The sequence below is a fragment of the Patagioenas fasciata genome, chromosome 27 (assembly GCF_037038585.1).
Source record: "Patagioenas fasciata isolate bPatFas1 chromosome 27, bPatFas1.hap1, whole genome shotgun sequence".
Classification (NCBI taxonomy): Eukaryota; Metazoa; Chordata; class Aves; order Columbiformes; family Columbidae; genus Patagioenas; species Patagioenas fasciata.
Window position 1 is genome coordinate 6,590,301 of NC_092546.1, and position 20,569 is coordinate 6,610,869.

Consider the following 20,569-nt stretch of genomic DNA (forward strand, 5'->3'; position numbering starts at 1 on the left):
TCAGAACCCTCCAACACGCCTGTTGTTTGGGGCTGGGGCTGTGGGGGAGCTGAGGTGGGGGCACAGGACCCCTGCTCCCCACACACCCCTCACGTCCCCCCAGGTGCTCCAGCTGGGGAGCAGGGACCCTTCCTTGGGGAGGATTTGGGTGTGGGGGCTCTGGGTGGTCTCCCCGTTTTCCGGGGGGTGTTTGGAGGTCTGGCCTCTCCCTGAGCATTCCCCCAGCCCTCCCCCCAACGCCCGGGTGATTTTAGAGCTTTTGGGTGATTTTAGAGCCTTTGTCTCCCACGTGCGCTGGCAGCCGAAAGTCACCGCGGTCACCCAGCTCCGCTCCCCCGGCCGGCTGAGCGAGGCTGGAGCAGCCCCCAGCACCCTAATCCCGGCACAGAGACGTTTTGTTTGCACCGAGGGGTATTTTTATCCTCTTACTGCCGCCTGTTTCCTGTTGAGCTGCGGATGCTTTGTCTGCGTCGCCGGGACGTCTCGGAGCTGGTGGTTGGGTTCAGGGAACAGCGGGGCCGCTTCAGTTTGGTTTTGCTGGGCCTGGGTTTGAAAAAAAAGGTAAAAGGACAGGGAAGTTCAGCCTGCTCCCCAAAATTTAAACCGAGCTCGGGTGTGTGAGCTGGGCTCTCCGGACGGTGCCCCGTGCCAGGAGCGGTGCCTGAAGAGCTGTGCCCCGTCACCCTCAGGGACTGGGGCTGTTCTGGATCCTTTGCTGCTCCCAGCCCGGGGGCTCAGGCTCCGTCCTTGCACCGTGTGAGCCCCTGGAGCGGGGACGAAGCACCGACCCCGACGAGAGCTGCAGGGTCCCCAAAACGCGCGAGCCAGCCCTGCCCCGGGGGGCCTGGGCACGGAGTCGGTGTCCCCGTCGGTCCCCATCGCCCTTCCCCTGGGTTCCCATTGGTGGGGCCACACTGGGCCGTGAGCCACCGGGATGGCACTGGTGTCCCCACTGCCAGCGCGTCTGCGTTCCTGTGTGCGTCTGTGTGTCCATGCGTGTCTGCGTGTATCTGCGTGTCTGTTCCGTGTGCACCCGTGTGTCTGTATCTGTGTTTGTATGTATTCACGTGTACCTGTGTATGTCTGCATGTTTCTGCGTGTGCCTGCGTGTGCCTGCGTGTGCCTGCGTGTGCCTGTGTGTGCCTGTGTGTGCCTGCGTGTGCCTGCGTGTGCCTGCGTGTAAAGGCAGCACAAGGGGACAAGTGGACATCAGGGACTGCAGAGGGGACACCGGCAGAGCCGCGATGTGGGTCCGGCCGGGCCCGGGGACGCTGAGCTCTCCGGGTGACCCGCCAAGAGGGGTTTAAGTCCCTTTTGGGGCATAAATGAGGCTTTTGATGAGCGGGGCCTGCGTGCCGCAGTCATGAGACCCCGTTCACAGGCCGAGCTCAGTCATGGGATCCAGGAAAGTTGAATTAAACTGTCTTAAGGAGCTTTTTTCTGAGCTCTGCGCTGTTTTTCCACGTGCTCGTCATATGAACAGAGATGGTATAAAAGGGCAGAGGGGAAGGAGCCGGTCGGTGGTGGGGCTGGGAGAGGGATGCGGGTGGGGGGCAAAGACGGAGGGGCCGGGCCGGGCAGAGCGGAGGATGCGCTGGAGCAGGTGAGCGGGCGGCGCCGGGGGCCGGATGGGGCCGGATGGGGCCGGGGGACACGGGGACAGCGGGAGGAGCAGGGTGGGCGGCGGGATGGGCCCATCCGGACGGGTGCTGTGCACAGCCTGGCGCAGCCATGCACACGCGTGTCCATGTGCACAGTGCGGATGTGCGCACACACCTGTGCCCCTTTTCGGTGCCGAACGCTGCAGCTTTGCGCCCCCAAACCCACACGCCCACCGACCCTGTTCCCTGAAAATAAGGCCTGGCGAGATTTTTCAGGATTTCTGAGCACGCTCGGAATATAAGCCCTGCTCCGAAAATAAGCCCTACCACAGTTCCTTATAAAAGTCGATTTGCATGGTGTCCAGGCAGCGAGACGTGTGAAAAAGTGAGCATCTGGAGCAAAACTTGTATCAGACCCTGTTTTATTTTCAGGGAATCAGGTACAACACCCGGAAGAAGCCGGAGCTGCCCGAGCGCGGCCCCGCTCGCACCCGCCGCCCAAACCGTCCTGGGGCTGGGGGTCGCACCGGGGGTCGCACCCGGGGTCCCTGGGCTGGTTTTCACCTTGGGTTGGGCCCCCAGCCCCCTCCCCCCCGGCTCACGTCTCTTGTCCACAGGCCGCCCGGCGGGAGGAGAGGGCCCGCAGCCCCTGCCCCCTGTGAGCTTCCCTTTGTCATCCTATGCCTGAGCCATGGCCGAGGCTGGGACGGTGAAGGGAGGCCCACGGGCTGCCACAGCCCCGATGCCACCGCGCCGGGACAGCACCTGCAGGACCAGCACCTGGGGCTGGGGGGGCTGGAGCATCCTCGGGGGGCTGGACCACCCTGGGGGGTTTGGGAGCATCTTTGGGATCTGGAGCATCCCCTTTGGGGGCTGTGGGCACCCTCGGAGGGCCAGAGCATCCCCTTGGGTGGCTGGGAGCATCCTGGGGGGCTGGGAGCACCCTTGGGGGGCTGGAGCACCTTTGGGGGACTGGAGCATCCTCCCGGGCTGCTGACACCCGCAGGCTGGGGCTGGGACGCAGTGGCCAGGCCATCGCCCCAGGATGTCGGAGGGGTTTTGGGGTCATGGAGCACCCCTGGCCGTGGGCGCCGGGGATGAGCGGGACAGCAGGGGTGCGGAGGAGCCTCCCACGGGACGTGGACCATGGGCCCCCCGGGCGAAGAGAGGACCCCGCGGGATGCTCCGCAGCGCAGGGGGAGCCCCTGCTCTCCCACCCCGAACTCGCGGCTGGCGCCTCGTGGGGACAGCGGGGGCGCTCTGTGGCCGCAGGGGGGACCTGAACTCCGCCGTGGGGGCAGGAGCCGGCTCGGGGCGGCATTTACAGCGGCGTGAATCGGGCAGCAGGAGCCTGCAGGGCCGGGCGCTCCTCACGCCAGCATCTGGCTGGCTTCCTTCTTTTATTTTTGGCATTTCCCCTCAAAACCTGTCAATTTCAGACAATTTTCCATGCGGGGTCCTCCAGCTGCGGACAGAAATGGTTTATTTGATATTACTTTATTTTGCCAGCTTGTGAGTTTCGTAGGTGTAGGGTGAGAATCACAAGGCAGGGAAATAACGTTGTTCAACGTGTCTGCACGTGTTGTGTTTCCAGAGCTCGCTCTGTTGCAGCTGAAGTTACATGAAATAGATTAATCTATACAATGAAAATAAAGATGCTTTGTTTTCCCAGGAGGGGAAGGAGCGGCTCAGGCTGCCGGCGCCCGCGGGAGCACCCGGTGCCTCCTGCCGGGGTGAGGGTTTCCCGGTACCTCCTGCTTTTTACAGCTCTCCACTGGTTCCCGGGTTCCCGGGGCCGGCGGCTGCTGGGGCACCGCTGTCCCCGACCCACGGCCCCGGGCACCGCGGAGCGACGGGCGGGGAGGGCGGGGTCACCGCCTTGTTCTGCTGCCCTATCTGAAAATAAAGTGGTTTTTTTAAGACTACTGTGAAACGCGGCTTTGTGACCTTTCCTTGGGGACACGGACGGTTCTCTCGCGCTCCACCATCTCGCTGGCTCCCCGCGCTGCCCCAGCGCTCTCCACGTCTCCTTTCACAAGCCGTGAGGTTTCCCAGATCAGCTCTTCTCTCTGGGCTGGGGCTTCTGGCTCCATTTGATGAGGTTTCTCCCTGAAGCGCTTGGGAGCTTGGAGCCGGGGGGTCGGGCTCTGCTCCCCAGGAACAAGCGCCAGGAGCAGAGGAAACGGCCTCAAGTTGCACCAGGGGAGGTTGAGGTTGGATCTGGGAACAATTTCTCCCCCAAAGGGCTGTGGGGCATTGAACAGGCTGCCCAGGGCAGTGCTGGAGTCACCGTCCCTGGAGGGCTGGACAGACGGACATGAGGTTCTCGGGACACGGGGCAGTGCCGGGGTGGGTTATGGTTGGACTCCATGATCTTGAGAGGCTTTTCCAGCCAAAATGATTCCATGATTCTGTGCTCGTATGACACTCGACTCCCTCTGCTACGAACTGATCACACGCCCCTTGTGTCTCTGTCAGGGGGGGACCGGCCGCCAGCCCCGAGGGTTCGTCAGCCTGCGGCCGCCACCCCCGGCACCGCCGCAGTCCGTGCTGAGGGAGAGCCCCGCGCCCCCAGCCCCGCGCCCCCAGCCCCGCGTCCCCAGCCCCGCGCCCCCAGCCCCGCGTCCGCAGCCCCGCGTCCCCAGTCCCGCGTCCGCAGCCCCGCGTCCGCAGCCCCGCGTCCCCAGCCCCGCGTCCCCAACTCCGCGTCCGCAGCCCCGCGCCCCCAGCCCCGCGCCCCCAGCCCCGTGTTCGCAGCCCGCGGGATGAGGGCGGGAGCAGCGGGGCGGCCCCGCCGGGCGCTCTGACCGCGGGCGCCCCCGTGCGGCCGCCATGTCCCCACCCACCGCCCGCTCTCTCCACCCCGCCCTCCGCCCCGCCCCGCCCTCCGCCCCGCCCCGCGCTCCGCTCAGGCGCGCGGCGGGCAGCCCTGTGCGGGCAGCGGCGTCGCGCGGGGTCCTCGCCGCCGGGCCTGGCGGTTCCAAGATGGCGGCGGGGCCGGCGCCGGCGGAGTGAGGCGGAGTGAGGCGGAGTGAGGCGGGAGCCGCCCGCGTCTCCTCTGCCCTTTCCCCGCGTCCCCGGCCCCGCTCCCGCCCCGCAGCCGGCGGGATGCTGAGATCCACCGGTTACTTCCGCGGCATCGACTGCCCGTTCCTCACCGGTGGGGGCCCGGGCGGGGGCCTGCCCTGCCGCAGGCCCTACTGCCACTTCCGGCACCCCCCGGCGGCGGCGGCGGCGGCAGCGCGGTGCGGAGCGTCCGGCGGGCCCGGCGCGGGGGCCGCGCTCGGCCGCGGCGCAGGTACGGCCCCGGGGCCTCCTCCCCTTCCCCGGCTCTCTCCGTCCCCGGGTGTGGCTGTTCCCGCTCCCCCAGCGGCACCGCGGCCTCCCCGGCTCGGCCGGCCCGTGTCCCTCCTCCTCCTCACGCCTGCCCACCCTTCAGGGCCCCGGTGCGCTTCTGACTCCAAATCCCGTTGCTCCCAGGGCTCCGGTGTTGCCCCCCGGCCCCTCTGCAGGGGGATGTCCCCAGAGGGGCTGTCAGTGATGTGCCTAAAATCTATGACCTTTATCTGTATTATTTTGTTGTTAATTGCTGATTTTAGGTATCATCGGCATCATCCAGGTGGGGCAGGTGGGTCCTTCTCACGCTGAGCTCTTGTGTTTGCTTGTGCTCAGCCCTGCCTGGGTTCCAGGCCCTTGGTTGTCACCTCTTGTCTCTAAAGCAGGGTCTGAAGGGCCTTTTCGACGGGTGTTTCCTCGTTGGTGCCATCGTTTGGATCCCTCGGTCATTGTCCGATACGGAGGCTGTGGACCGGCAGCTGTGCTCTCATCCCTTTCTTTGTCCCTCCGGGCACCCCAGCTCACGTGCAGTGAGGTGTCAGAGCGTCTTTTGAACCTCTGCTAAGAGCTGCTGAGCCATCAGAGCCTTCAGGAGGTGCCTGGTTCTGGAGGTGACGCCTTCCCTCCCCGGGAGGGACTTGAGCAAGGTCTGGAGCGCTGCCAGGGCTCTCACATGAAGCTTGGCCACAGAACAGATAGGGAGCTATTGTCCTCCATTCTCCCAGCAGCTCTTGTCATTTTACTTATGTTATTTGCTGATCTGCTTATTTTACTTGGAGAGAAAAGCCTTCGTTCTTTTCCCAAGTAGAATGCTACTCGCTTTCTTTTTGTGAAGGCTGAGTTTGGCTGTGCTTGCTGGGCTGTGTGATCTCTAACCTGAAGCAGAAGTTGTCAAAGCACAACGTGTCGTGCTGCCCCTTGGCCCCCAGCTGGTTCCACGCCTGCTCCCCACCTCTTCCCCCAATTTTTGGCATCTAAGCCGTGGCACAACCGTCATAACCAAGGATCTGTGAATTCTGCTCCAGCTTGGTGTTGGGCTTCAGCTATTTTTTTTAATGATTATTTCAATTGAGAAATGGAAAATGAGAGATGAATCTGCTGTAAAATGCTGAGTTTTCGAAAGATCTTCAGTGGGGTTCTAATTTCTGTAGAAACCAGAAGATGCTTGTGCAGTTATTGTTTAAGCTGTGCTGTGGCTTGGTCTCACCTGAAGGGTCCAGGTGGAAGCGCTCCTGTCTGTTCCTGTGTCCGAAGCTGAGCAAGGATGGATTCAAGACTCACACTAGAGGGTGCAGTAGTTTAGCAACCGTCTTCCTGAACGCAGGTTCTCAGTCCAGCGCAAGCTCCTCCCTGTCCGTGGAGCTGCCTGTCTCGTTCTGAAGTAGCCTCATAACAGCGCGCTTGGCCGTATTTGACCTATTTAATCACGTCACTCGATAAATAAGTTTTAAAAGCTTTTTTTTTCTGCCGGAGCAGGTGGGTCCCACACCAAGAGCTGCAGTGCAGATCTGTGCATTTTGGGATAGTGCCTAGAAAACAGGACAACATCTGAAGAATCCGCTTGCTAATTATATTGATTCAAGGCTGATGTTGGCTTTGATGTTTTTGGGTCATGGTAGGACTGGCAGTAACCCCAAATTCTTCTTCTGTAGCCTTGAAAGTAGCTTTTGCAAACTGGGGAGTGGGGGGAGAGGCCGTGGACGCGGGGCAGCGAGGAGGGAAGAGAGGGGTCCGTGAGACGCAGCCCCATTCCCTCATCCAGGCTTCCTCGGGTGCTCATCATAGACGCGTTTTATTTTTCACACAGTCTCTCGTGGTCCCAGCGGCTGGGGGACAGTGATGAGAGGTCTCGGTGCCTCTTAGGGGATCAGCAGCGGCAGGAAAACAGAGTTTTCCTCCATTTGCCGCTGTTTGCATGTGCCTGGAATTCCCTTCTCTTCCTCTCTGAGGGTAATTCATTAAATACAAACTTTTAGGGTGAGGAGGGAACCGGTGTGATGTGTCTGGTCCGCAGGGCATGTTTGACCCCATCTTATTTTCAGGGAAACAAGGTGAAAGAGTGAAAGAGTGTGGCAGCCTGGGGGCTTGGAGGAGATCGGCGCTGGCTGAGAGGCGAGTGAGGTGTTGGGCTGGTACCTGCGGGGTGGTACCTGCGGGTGGTACCTGCGGGCTGGTACCTGCGGGCTGGTACCTGCGGGGTGGTACCTGCGGGGTGGTACCTGCGGGTGGTACCTGCGGGGTGGTACCTGCGGGGTGGTACCTTGCGCTGATGTGGTCATTTCCACGGCAGAGCTGGAGGGCCGAGGGACGGGACGTGAGCCCGTGCGCGACTGGGAATTCGGAGATTATGAATTCTAATCCTGGCTCGGCTGAAGTGCTTTTCCATCTACAAAATGACTCAAACCCGCCCGCTTCGGAGCGGGATGAAAAGATTATTGAATGCGTGTGAAGTGCTTTGAAAGCGCGCGGCGTAAGTGGGAGGGAAGGACTGCCTTCAGTCCTAAAAGCGTCTCTTCAAGGGCTGGAGAGGAGAAAAGTAGGTCTCTCTTTAAAGTCTGGGTCTTGAGTGTGCTGAAAGACATAAAAGAAGCATAAAACATCTCTTCATAAATATCTTAGGGAAGGCAGCTCTCTGGTTGCTGGTGTCGACAGCCGCCGTCAGGAGATGCTGGAGAGGGGATGTTTTTTGAACCCCGAGCAGAAAGTCGTGGCCGGGTCTGGAGGCCTCAGCTCCTCTGTGTCTGCTGGTTCTAGTGTGAGCTGGGAAGAACAAGCCTGTCAGCCCCAGTACTCCGTCCTGGGGCGGTTCTTGGCAGTTCTCCAGCGTGGTCCAAAGCCTGTGGAGCAGTTTTCTCACTGTGTGGCTTTTCTATTTGGACAGACAGGGCTTTAGAGATTAGATCTAAGTTGTATCTTTGAAAGTAAGCGGCTGTAACGCTGTTTGGCTCCTGTTTGCCCAGCCCAGGTGCAGATAAACCCTCGGGTTTATCTCCCCAGCTTCACCTCGGTTGATGCTGTCGCTGATGCAGGAAACCACCTCTCCCTTCTGCAAATCTTCAACCAGAAAGCGACCACATGGGATGGCTGTGGCTTGTATAGAAAGCGCTGTGCAGAGTGATATTTGGTAAAATGTAAAGCGGTTCTTTAAATGTTCAAACCAACCTGAATCATCCTCAGCCCACGTGTCACCGTTAAATCGAGGCTGGTGTCGTCCTCGCCGGTCGGGTTCCTCCTTCAGCACATTGCGCATTGAACTCAGCCGTATCTTGTGGGAGCAGCATCTCCACTGTTTGGGATCTGCCTTTGTAGGATGACATTGCAGTGCAGGTTCACGCCGTGCGTAGAAAAGATGAAAGAAAGTCTGTAACAGCTGTGTTTTCCTTTCCTGTAACTTCTTGTAGGAAAGAGCTTTCACTACTGTATTTGCTACAGGGAAATGGAATGAGCAGAAGTGGAGACTTTTGAGCTGCCTTCAGTGTTTCTTCACCGAGAGAGGAAATCGGGCGGTTCGGTGTCAGGAGCTTTGGTCCATCAAGGGCACGTGGGGACGTTGCTGAGGTTGCTCTTTTATTTTCCATGTTTGTGTTCAGGACAGTAATTACCAAAGTCTCGCCTGTGGATCTTTTTTTAACTGAGTTTTGAAATGAAGAATAGAAAACCCACTTGACGGTGAGGTCAGGAGGTGTCTCCCACGTAAACCAGCGTGGGGCTCTGCGGCCGTCGGGGGATTTGTCGCTCACCGAGGTGTCCGTGGGCGGTCGCTGCGGGCGGGCAGGTGCAGCTCTTCCCGTGTCTGCTGGGCTGTCAGCGTGGGCGGCCGGGTCGCCTCCCCCTTCTGGCCTTTCTGCGGGTGGTGGGACAAGAGCAGACGGCCTCAGGTTGCACCGGGGAGGTTCAATTGGATATTAGGAACAATTTCTTCCCCAAAGGGCTGTGGGGCATTGAACAGGCTGCCCAGGGCAGTGCTGGAGTCACCGTCCCTGGAGGGCTGGACAGACGGACAGGAGGTTCTCAGGACATGGGGCAGGGACAGGGGTGGGCTTTGGTTGGACTTGATGAGCTCGAGGGGCTTTTCCAGCCTGAATGGCGCGGTGGTTCTGTGGTTTGCTGTGGGCGCACAGCCCGCGCGTGGCTCTTCCCTGCTCCGGTTACAGCAGGAGGTGCGAGCCAGTCTGCCACGCCGGGAGGGTGCAGCAGCTGCCTTGTGCTGGCGTGCGAGCTCCCTGCCCCGCCGCCGGAGCCCTTTGCTCTCATGAGTTTCTCTCTGGTGTGGAGCATCTGACGTGATGTTTAAACACTCCCCTGATTTTCCCCTGCAGTTGGGCACCGCGGTGCTGCGTTGGCTGGAGGAGCGAGGCACACCTCGCTAGTCCTGGCTTCCCAAGCCGCTGGCCCCCGGCCGGGTGGGGCGGTTGGAGGTGCCGGGGCGGCGTTGGGGCTCACGGAGCCCGGCGAGGGCTGCAGAGCTGGGGGTGCCAGGCGGGACCCCTTGGCACACCCAGGTTTGCCGCTTGGAAACCACCGTGCTTGCCAAGTTCTGTTGGCTCAAATTGAGAAGCAGCTTTTACTCTTGGAGTGAGGAAGGCGCGATGTCAAAAAGCTCCCCAAGATGATTATAATAGCGCTAGGAAGGAATGAAACAGTCAAAAAGCCCCTGCAAGCACTTGAGTAAAACCCAACCCGGGAGTAAATGAGGGTGAAGGCGGGACTTTGGGTTGGTTAAGTCCTGCCCTAATTATCTGTGCAGCCCAGAAAGTGCTGTGTCAGCACACGGTCAGCGTGTGCCATGAGCCTGTGCCGGAGCCTCTTCGCTCTACCAAGCAAATATTCCAAAGCCTCAAGTACAGCATGAACAAATATCTGCAATATTTATTAACCGCGGGGAGCTCAGGTAATTCTTTGAAGTTGTGTTTTGCGTGGGTTGCAGCGCAGGGAGGGAAGCGCCTGCTCCAGAGAGGTTTCACGTGCCAGCCCTTCGCTCTGCTCTGCTCCGCAGGGCTGTGTCCGTCTCTGAAGTGCTCGGACTGTGCAGAAACTCCGCTCCGCTTTGAAGGGCTCGGTTGCACAAGGGTTTTCATTAATGAGGATCCATGCTGGGAACTGGGGACCGTGTGGGGTTTGCTGGTTCAGAGCCTGTGGAGCTGCAGGTGTCTGAGTGGCAAAGTATTAACTCCAGCTTCTGAGTTAACTGAAGCCAGACAGGTTTTAAAACCAGTTCTGAGTTTTGTTTTAGTCATTCATAAGTCACAGCTGGAGTTTTAAAATGTAATAGAGCTTGAAAGTTTAAGTTTTAAATTTTGTTTGTCAAAATGTCCAGTTGTGACTATTGAAATACTTAAACACTTTTTTAATGGGAATTCTCCCCCCGCAATGGTGAAGCAGATGGGAGAGGTGTTGAGGAGATAGATGGGAGGTCTGGAGCAAGCCGGGGCAAGGCTGGCGGGCGGGGGTCAGCGCGTGCGGCCGTGCTGCTCGCAGTGAGCGCTCGCGCTGAGCCCAGCAGAGCAAAGCAGGCAGCAGCAGGCGTGAAGGGTTTCCTGTCTGCTTCCTTCTGCTCCTTTGAAATGACAGCTTGCTCTGCTGATACAGTTTTGGAGCAGATCCTTAGTTTTACCAAGCACTTGTACAGGAGATGTGGACGTGTTTTCTGGTCTTTTTCTTTAAGACAGAAAAAATAAGTATTATTTTTTTCTGTTTTGCAAGCTGAATTTCAGCTTTTCTATATTGAGGAATAACTTGGACGCTCAAATGAGAGACGGAATAAAGTGGTCTCCAAACAATCCAAACATTTACTCTCCAGGTTAGTGTATCATTGATTTTCGAGCGGCGAGGCGCGCCCAGCCCGTGCGGCGCCGGGATGTGGGGCTGGGGCGCAGTTGCGGTGTCTGGGGTACCGGCCCTCGCTCCCTGCCCCTCTCCTGCCGAACACGCCAGTTTCTCACCTTCCTTCCCAGGTTAGGGCAGAAACACATCAGTGGTGTGATTTCCTCCTAGGGAAACACGGCGTTTATCACAGATCTTCCCACGTGTCTGATGTTCTTTTCCAATGCTGTTGCTTTAGCGCCGGAGCGGAGGGGACTGTAATGACAGCGGCGACACAGGAATGCAAATGACGGCTTTGCCGGGGCCGGACTGTCCCGTTCTGCCTTTGGCCTCCCCAGGTCTGACGGGTGTTGTGTGTGAGGCAGTGACGGTCCCAGGCGTGCTCCAGGACTGCGGGGTTCCCAGAGGGTGCAGCCACCGTGTCTAATGGGCTTGAGGACCTCTTAGACGCCTCTTCTGCTGTGCCAGGGGCAGAACTGCACGGGTTGCGTTGTCTCACGGTCAGGAGCGTGCTGTCCGTGGACGCTGCTTTCTGAGCTGCTTTGGAGGATTTGCCCGAACACCCCGTGGGCAGAGTGAGGTTCCCCCTCGAAGGCGTCGGTCCCCGGTGGCGCCGTGGGCCGGGCCGGGGTGCCGTGTCCCGCGCCGGAGCTGGTCCCCTGCTGGGCTGAACCCGCTCGGGCAGGTTGGTCACAGCTATCGCGGGCGGTTGAGCTGAGAAAGCGGCCTGTGGCTCGTAGGAGGACGACGCGTGGCTGCTCGTGTCCCTCGGTGCGGCCCACCCCTCCTGTGCTGGTTGTGACGCCCCCGGTCAACCGCCTCAACCCACCCAGATGTCCTTGGGTGGCGCCAGGCGCAGCAGCACCTGGTGAAACCCTTTGCCACCGCAGGTTGAAACGCTGCAGACCGGAGGAGGCTCCACACTGCTCAGGCGTTTTCAGCTTTGCTAATTTGAGACTTTCTTTTCTCAGATTTACTTCCTTTTTTCCACTGCAGAAGTGGCCGTGTTGGTTCACGATGTGCTGTACGTGGCAATAATATCTCTGCTGGAGTGAGAAACGCAGAGTGGGGGCGTGGGGAGAGCCCAGGTGGGCTCATCTGGCTGCAGTACCCCCTCAGACCTTGCTGCCACTTTGTTCTTAAACCACGAGGTTATCTATGCTTTTAATACTTCATTTTATTAATTAAAATTTGTATTTAAAAAGAGAAAGAACAAAAAAGAAATCATGAGGACTAGGGTTATATTTGAGGTGGACAAAACAGTTTTCTTAGCTCCTCTTGCCTGCCCTCCTAACCCATTTACTCTGGATAGTTATTTGAAATGTACTGTTTTACATCTCAGCATGAATTGTTCCCAGTGGCTGGATGTCATTGTTACGTTCATTGCTGGGCACTGGCACACGAGGCCTGCGCCAAACCTGCCGCTGCCTTCTGGAGAGCAGCAGAGCTCCGCCTGCCTGTGGGACCCTCTGGAACCGTTTGTTCCTGCGGAGCCGCTGCCTCTTCCCCGCAGCACTGAACGAAAAGCTTGAAATAATTTTCCAATGGTGACAATTTTTCTGCAATCGCAAAGGTTGTCCATTTGCTGAGTGCCGCGCTGTAAACACAGGCAAGCTGCTAACAAAGCCGTTCTGATGACGTTGAAATAAAACGCCTTTTTTGTTCTTCCCCCGCAAAGATGTCACCTGGCAGCCTTCCCCTCCAAAGATGTCACCCGGCAGCCTTCCCCTCCAAAGGTGTCACCCGGCAGCCTTCCCCTCCAAAGGTGTCACCCGGCAGCCTTCCCCTCCAAAGGTGTCACCCGGCAGCCTTCCCCTCCAAAGGTGTCACCCGGCAGCCTTCCCCTCCAAAGGTGTCACCCGGCAGCCTTCCCCTCCAAAGGTGTCACCCGGCAGCCTTCCCCTCCAAAGGTGTCACCCGGCAGCCTTCCCCTCCAAAGATGTCACCCGGCAGCCGTTTGTGCCAGCCCCAGGTGACCCAGGAAAGTGTCCCTGGGCCGGCGCTGGTCCCTCTGCTGCCTGCCCAGCAAACCCCTCTGTGTGGAGATTCCCCGTTGCCCTAAACTGGAACGTTTGATTTCCACCTCCCCTTTCTGCAGCAGCTGCTCTGGGTGACACCTGACGGGACGTGGTTGTCGTCCCTGTCCCACGGGTGCGCAAGAGCTCGACTCCTCTTCCAGAACCTGCTGGACCACAGCGACCGGTACCTGTCACACGTTTGGGCTTTTCTGTATTTAAAGCATCCGGAGTATGGTAGGGTGCTTAAAACAACCAGACATATTTTTCTGCAGAATGATTCAGTGTTCCGTGAGCTCTGACATCAAAGCGGGGACCTTGTGCTCCCATCACTCGTGTAACGTCAGCTTGGTTCGCGGCTGTTGCGCAGGCTGGAAGGCCGGGCGCGGGGAAGCGCTGCGGGGAGCAGCTCCGCCGCCCCACCACGGCCTGGCCGCCCAGAGCCGGCACCGCCGAGACCGGAAAAGAGACAACCAGCGTGGGGTTTTGGGAGAATCTTGTTTTACGCCCCTACACGTTCTGTGCCGAAACGGCTGATTTAAGTGCAGTTCGTTTGAGTATATTCTAAAATAGTTCTAGGTTAAATGAATTGTTCCCCGAGGTCCCATGTAAATTATTAATAGCTTGTTTTGTGTAGTGTTGATATTAACTTCACCCTTTTGTGTGTCAGAAGGATTATTTGATATGTCTGAGGTACATTAATTTATTAAAATATTTGTATTTTAAAGGCTGTCCTGGTAGTGCTTTAGTTGACCGCTCCGTGTAGGATTGTGATCTCGATGCTCGTTATCTCGTGATTCTCAAAGGACAGTGTCAGCCCTCGATGTTACCACCATCCACAGTTATTTGAGTACATGGTGCCCTCACTTCGCCCGTTTTGCTTCAGCGGGGATCCATCCTGTGTATCAGAACAGCAGAACCAGCAGAGTGCTCCTCAGCCGCCTGTGCACCGGGAGCGCCTGAGCCGGATGGGACGGCTGCGGGAGCAGAGGTGGCTCCTCCGGGTCCTGCTGTCGGGTGTGCGTGCGGCCGGGGGCTGTGCTGTGGGACGGGCTCGGGCAACCCACATCCTTCCCCTGGCAGCAGAATGAGGCGGATTTGAGCTGGCGTGCTTAATTTCCCTGGTTTTGGGGACCTGTATGTGTATGGCTCTCCATGTATGTTAGACCTGAGAGTTTGTCAGTTTTTTCTCCCTCACTTTTATCCGTCTGCTTGCGGTTTTGTTCTCCCGTTGGTGTTGGAAAGGCGGCTTTACCGCTGTCTTTGAGGCAAAGAGCAGACGGTTCGTCTGGAACAGCAGCATCCAGACCTCTAGTTCATGAGACCCGCGAGCAGCTCGTCAGGTCCGGTCTGGCCACGCACCTGCTGCTGAGAACGTCACCGGGGCTTAGGGGTCAAACATCTGTTCTGTGGCGCAAGGCACAGCTTTTGGTATTGGTTTTCGGTATTGGGTTTTGATGAGAGCAGACCTTAAAAATACCTTTTACATGTTTTTGTCTAAGGAAACCTTGACAAAATGTGGACTGAATTGCCGTCAGTAAGTTACCTTTCCCTTCTCTTTTCCAGAGCGGGGCTATGATCCCTACAATCCAGAGCTGCCGCAGCCCTCGCCCGAGGATGACGCCCTGTCTGATGTTACAGATGTGGCCCCCGGTATTCTGGAGCTGGAGCTGGTCAACAAGGCCATCGAGGCCGTTAAAAACGAGGTGGAGAGAGAGCAGAAGAAGTATGAGGAGCTGCTGGAAACCACAAAGGAGTTCGGCGCTTCAGAGGCCTCCTCGCTCATTTCAACTGCGCCCACGTCAGCTGCCGGGACACAGAATGATTCCTTTACCTCCTTAGAATATAATCCCGGTAGCTATAACTTCAATAACAACTCGGACTACAACCCCACGCCTCTCGCTGCTGCCAGCCGCTCAAGTAAATACACTTTGGATAGTTCCCGATCTAAAGGCAGCTCACTGGAATACGTTCCCAAGGCTGTAGCACAGAATAAAAAGTACAGTAGCACTGTCACTAACAATAAATACGTGATTGATGACTCTAAGCCTTCTACAGACTTGGAATATGACCCACTGTCGAATTACTCAGCCAGGCTGTTGAGCAAAGCCGCGACGAAGGAGCCAAAGGTGTCTAAAAGGGGCAGGGTGCCAGGTTTCGAGGAGTCCTGCTCTCCGTTGCGGAAGAAGCTCTGTGAAGAGCCCGACGACTACGACGTGTGCGCCAGGTTCTCCTCCTCCGAAGACGAGGCCGATGCAGAATGTAAACCAGCTTCTGTTAGTTCACAATCCAGAGCTGGTTCCGAAAGTGAATCGAACGATGGGTTATCCAGCAACGAGCGGAGCTCCAGAATGGATGATTTTGCTTCCCAGGACAGCAAAGGAGCGGCGCCGTGTGGCACGGAGGACCTTCCGAGCTCACACAAGAGTCTTGCCAAAGGCTCATCGGACAAGAATGTGAAAGGAGCAAAACTGTGTTCTGGTAAGAACGACCAGGAAATTGAAAATAAAAATAAAGAAGACAAAACCAAAAGGAAGAAACCAGATGTTAGTAAAGCACCCAGCGTCAGCGAGGCTGGTAAGAAGGAGAAGAGTAAAAATATAGAAAAAGACAAAGTGCTTAAGAAAGAAGAAAAAGGAAAAAACAAGCATGAAGATAAAAGCTGTAAGGATAAAAGTGTCAAAGTGAAAACCGACAGCAGTGTAAGGAAACCTGAGAAACAAAGGTCAGAAAAGGTGGATGGGCTTAAGAAAGAAAAGTCCAAGTCTGCCAGCAGTGGCTCAGGGAAGAGCGGGAGCGAGGCCGCGAGCAGGGGCTCCGGCTCAGAAAGGCCGGGGAGCAGCAGGAAGGACTCCAGACCCAAGGCAGCTGACTTGAAGAATGGTAAGGAGACCTCTGGCCATAAACACAGAGAGAAAGGGACCAAGGCTCCAGCGCTGGAGGGAAAGAGAGAGCAGGTCAGTTCTACAGACAAAGGCGATTCGAAGAAGGGTCGGAAGCAGCCGAGCTTGAGTCACGTTGACCTGTTTGGTGATGAGAGCGGGGACGATGATGACAAAGTCCGGCCTTTGCCGTCCACGTTGCCTGACGTGAGCTCGGACTCGGATGCTGACGGTTCTGGTTCGGACTCTGAGAGCGAAAATGAAGGGACAAAGAAAACGAAACGCTCTAAGTTGTCAAAGTCGTCAGCGTCCTCCTCAGCAGCCGATGACATTGATTATTCGCTCCTGGAGAAGGAGTTGGACTTGGAGTCAGATCCCATGGAAGAGTGTCTCAGGATTTTTAATGAATCTACAGATGTGAAAACTGAAGACAAGGGAAGGCTGGGGAAACAGGTAACGCTGGTTTGGGCTGCTCGGTTGGTTCTCCCCCGTTTACATGGGAAAGGGTTCGGGTTCAGTTTGGTGGTGTTGAAGGGGCACGGGGGGAGGCTCCAGATGTTGGAAGGATGTCGGTGCAAGTTAAGTTGATGTAGTTGGCACTGGACACTTTGGAGCTCCTCACATTGCTGCTGCCTGTTCTAAATGCATACTGCAGATACATAGTGAGGATCTCTGGATATCTTATAGGTGGTGCAAGTAAGAAATGGAGGGTGAAATTTCTTCTAAGGGTGCAAGGGGTTTCAGAATAAGGAGTTTAAAAAACAGCATTTACATGAAAAAGGCTTCTGCCAGGGGCTGCGAGGGGTCCCGAGGATGCAAGACCCTTGTTTTCCAAGACTGAAACAATGGAGCAAGTGTGAAAGGCTAAAGAGCAGCTGCTGGCACTGAGCCTGTGGGACAGGGGCTGGAGCAGACAAACCCCCCCTTCATTTCTGGTGCGCAGTGAGCGAACGCTCCAGCTGTGCCACCGCTGTCCACCCACACCGGGACTTCTGCCCGCGGTGATGCTGCAGTGGGAATACTCATCCATTGAGGGCTTCATTGCTGACCCCGCGTTTCCGGCCGTACAGGAGCGTCACCGGGGGATTTGTCACCTCTGCAGATGTGGCTGTGGACAGATGCGCAGGGAATCGTCCCCTCAGCGTGGAGCGCGGGACCGTGGTTTGCGCTGAGCAGGCTTTCGGGGCCGGCTCTTGCAGCGCGTTGTACGGGGCAGAAATGAATCGGCCCCAAGTTGTTACCAAAACACAGCCCCAGAGCCCCGGGTTTTCAGACTGCGGGGGCGCGGGCGCTGCGGGGGTGTTCGGGCTGCGGGGGGAGCTGCCTCTGCTCTTCGGTGGCTTTTTGGTGGCTTTTGGGTTCAGAACCAGGCTTGGTTTGGCGGGTCAGCAGCTGCCACGTGTTGGTCTTGCCTCCCGCCCCCAGGGCTTTCTGCTCTTCAGATCCCTCCTTGGGGAGGCACCTTCGAGTCTGCTCAGGTGTAGAACTTGTTCTCTTGTTTTCCAGCAATCCAGAGAAGGAGGAAAAGAAGAAAAGACAGAAGATAATTTAACTACCTTGTTTCCGGGCCAAAAAAGAAGGATTTCTCATCTTGTCAAACAAGGAAATGTAAGTGCAGCGTTTAGAATTTGGATTCTTTGAAGTGAGGATTTCCTGTCCTGTTGCAACACTTGGGTAGAAGGGAGCTGGACACGGGCTCAGGCTGTGTGACAGCGCTGTCCTTTGTCTTGTGGCCTAACAGGAGTTTTGGCAGATGTTTAAAACCGTCACCTTATGTCTGTTCTGGATCAGCCACGGTATCAACAGCATCTTGTTCGATGCTCTTCTTTTACAACTGTGAAAATACTTTGAATACAGAGGAGAATAATAATAAAAAAAGGCAAGGAGGATGTTCTGATTTTTTCCTTTCTCACTGGGGTTTTAATTCGTGTTTTCTCTGAGGGTTTAATGTGTTTCCCTGCGGGTGCTGCGCACAGATTACCCGGTGTTACGTTCCAGCGGGACAGGAGTGCGGGCTTACACACGGGTTGAGCTGCGCAGGCCAAATTAATTGTTCTTTCCTTCCTCTCTGCCTAGGAGAGGTTTCTTTGCTTTTAATAATTCGAAGCCCTGAGGTCAATACAATGTGTTTTATTTAACTACGTATCTTCAGCCGGTTCGTGTGTTTCGATAAGGGCCCTTTCTTCCCAAGTGAAGAGATAAGAGACCGAAGGAAATGGGTTGGAAATTCATTAACTCAAATATTTATCGTAACGAGGTGCCTTTTAGACGTGTACAAATCTTTCAGTACATTTTCTTCATGCGACAGCTGATCCCAAAACGCCTTCCGTGGGTGGGCGTCCCGAGCCGGGGCCGCGCTGGAGCGGGCACGCGCCGGACCCCGCACCCCCGGCCCGGCCCCCAGCCCCAGCCGCTGCAGTTGGCTTTGCCATGTCCCTCCACCTCGAGTGTTTGCTCAGTCTAACTCGTGATTTATAGCTCCGGGACCGGGCACGCAACAGGGGGGCAGCTGGGCTCGAGTTCAGTTGTCGGGGAAATGGTGGCCCAAAGGAATTGAAGGTGAGGCAGAAAATGAGTGTTCTGTCCCCCTCGGAAGTCTGTAATTATCGTTTGAGGTCTGACCGCGCTCAGTGTGGTATCCAGTGAGCTGGTGGCCCCATCAGCGCCCAGGAATGCAGCAGGGGCAGGTTTGTCCCCAGCCCGCGGTCTCGGAAACGCCGCGTTACGCTGGGCTGTGCGAGCGCGCCCGTCTCTGGAGAGCCCTCGGGAGGGAGGCCCGTCCTTGGGTTTCAAAGGTTTTCAAGTAGTGTGGAGAAGTTTGTGCAGCTGCTTCTCTCGTACTTCTGTTGCTAGAAAACTTCTCTCTTTGCTGACATAATTTCTGGCACCTTCCCTGCAGCCTAAATTTGGACATCAAAGAAAACGCGTGTGTAACTTGTTTGTGCCGGTAACGGCTGGAGCGGTGAAACGGCTCCAGAGGCAGGCACAGCCTGTTTGGAATTCAGAGCTCGGTTTTTGTAATGGTCTGATCCCATAAGCACACATATGCGAGACTTTTAAGTCATTAGAGGAACTAGAGAGCCGAAGCAGGGCGGCTGCGATGGGGGTGTAGATGCGCTGGTTCTTAGCGGGGGCAGAGCTGTGAGACTCGCCGCGGTGCGGCAGGGGGAAATGGAGAAGAGTTGCTCACATTTTCGTTGTGATATGGAATAAAGAAGCGTGCAGGAGGCAGCAGAAGCTCGATTCATTTTCTAGTGCAAGGCTGCAGGGCTGAGAGCATCGACATGGTCCAGAAGTGGGTTAGAGCAGTGATGGGGAGCTCAGTGCCCTGAAACGAGCAGCTCGGGCTCCAGCTGGGGAGCACACCCACAGCGCGGCGCTGGGGGCCCTGCCGGAGGGGACCCCTTCATGCCTTGTTTTGCAAATACTTTGCTCTGGAAGCCGGTTGGGATCTCCTCTCAACAACCCGCATTTGCTAGCAGAGGGGGCGAGGAAAGGAGACGTGTTTGGGCGAGCGGAGCCCGGAGGGGGCGGCTGAGCGGGCGAGCGTGTGGCTCTGACCCTGTTTTCCCCGCAGGCGGAGGTCCCGAGCAAGCCCTCGGCGCGGCCGGCGCGGCGCCCCACGGCGCAGGAGGTGTGTTACCAGCGCATCCGGCTGGCGCAGCAGCAGGCGGCACAGCTGGCCGTGGCCGTTCAAAAGGCCTCTCTCTCTTTGCCAGGAGAAAAGAAGAGGATTGCTCACGTGCCAAACGTTGCCCTTTCCGCGGCAGCCAAGCAGAGTAAGCCAGCGGCGCTAGTTGTGGCCGCCGTCCTGTCCTCCCGCCTGTTAAAAGACGCTGTCTTCTGTTTAAGTGTCTCCCGAGCAGATGTGGAACTATCAGGAGACATTTAGCGCTGGCCATGACGTGAATCTTTGCTGGTAGTGACCAGTGGAAGGTCTTTTCCCTGAGAAATTCCATCTTGTTCTGAAAAGCAAGAGATTAGATGTGCGACCTTGCTCCCCTGTCTCTCCTCCCTCTCTTCAGCCTGTTCTTTTTCTTCCTTGGAATGTGTTTGCTCCTCGTTCGCTCTTCCATTCGAGCCTTCGGGGAGGCGGCACAAACAGGAGGGAAGTGCTAATTAACGCTCATTGTTGTCCCCAGTTGGCTGGGAGGACTCAGAGCTGACGCGATGGGCAGTTAGTGCCTGTGGCCTTGCCTCTGAGCTCTGCTGACTCAGTTACCCCAAAGCAAACAGCAATGAGACACATTTCCTGGCAGAAGGTTCCTCCATCCTGGCCTGGAAGGTGGTAAAATCACCCAATTTGTATCCCTTTGGAGGCTTCCATTTGAAAAACACCCCACAGCTTGCAGCATGGGCCTTTCATAGTAAGTTCGTTCTGGCAGCGTGAAGCCCAGTGGTATGATTTCTGCCTAAATACGATTTGTTTCTCGCAGGCCTCACGAGCACCAAGACGACCGTTGCTGGCAGGAGCGTCGCGCCCTCCAATGACTCCGAAGCAGCCGCTCTCTCTCTGAAGACTTGCACCTTGGCTGGGATGGCTTCGAAAACCACCAGCACCATCGTGCCCAAGAGGATCGCGCACGTCCCCTCCCTGCAGGTAAGAGATCTGAAACCCCTCCGGTCTTCCCCACTCAGGCTGGTGTGTTTAGTTGTGCTGCTCTGAACTTCGCCCTCTCCGAACAGCCGTGTTTTCATTAGGTTGATTGGATGTGTTTGTTTCTCCCTGTGGTTTTCCTCGATAGCATTGTATGAAGAAATGAAACACCTGAGGGGTAGGAGCTTAAAAAGGTAGAAATACTGAAGCGCTGCTCTCGTTTGTGTGAAGATCGATCACTCGTCTCCACTCTGCGTCTTCTGTTGTGCTCTGGCCGGGGTGCAGCTGTTTGTGCTGGGGACGGGGCTGGATTAA

General features: G+C 56.9%; 1 protein-coding gene and 1 long non-coding RNA gene across 3 annotated transcripts in view; both read left to right on the top strand.

Moving 5' to 3' along the window:
• The first annotated feature begins 1,531 nt into the window (after positions 1-1,531).
• Positions 1,532-3,534, top strand: LOC139825688 (uncharacterized). Its single transcript, XR_011735911.1, has 2 exons — positions 1,532-1,603; positions 2,034-3,534. It is a non-coding gene; the product is annotated as an uncharacterized lncRNA (long non-coding RNA).
• Positions 3,535-4,563: 1,029 nt separating this feature from the next.
• The window catches only part of REXO1 (RNA exonuclease 1 homolog), a 29,896-nt gene continuing 13,890 nt past the window's right edge, over positions 4,564-20,569 (top strand). The window contains exons 1-5 of one of the 2 annotated variants that reach the window (XM_065858159.2): positions 4,564-4,899; positions 14,342-16,110; positions 17,164-17,265; positions 19,235-19,436; positions 20,094-20,257. In XM_065858159.2, coding sequence (XP_065714231.1) covers positions 4,710-4,899; positions 14,342-16,110; positions 17,164-17,265; positions 19,235-19,436; positions 20,094-20,257 — 2,427 coding nt within the window. In that variant the 5' untranslated portion in view covers positions 4,564-4,709. Of the gene's footprint in view, positions 4,900-9,719; positions 9,829-14,341; positions 16,111-17,163; positions 17,266-19,234; positions 19,437-20,093; positions 20,258-20,569 lie in introns of those variants that run through there. The other variant, XM_065858160.2, reaches the window with a different exon arrangement.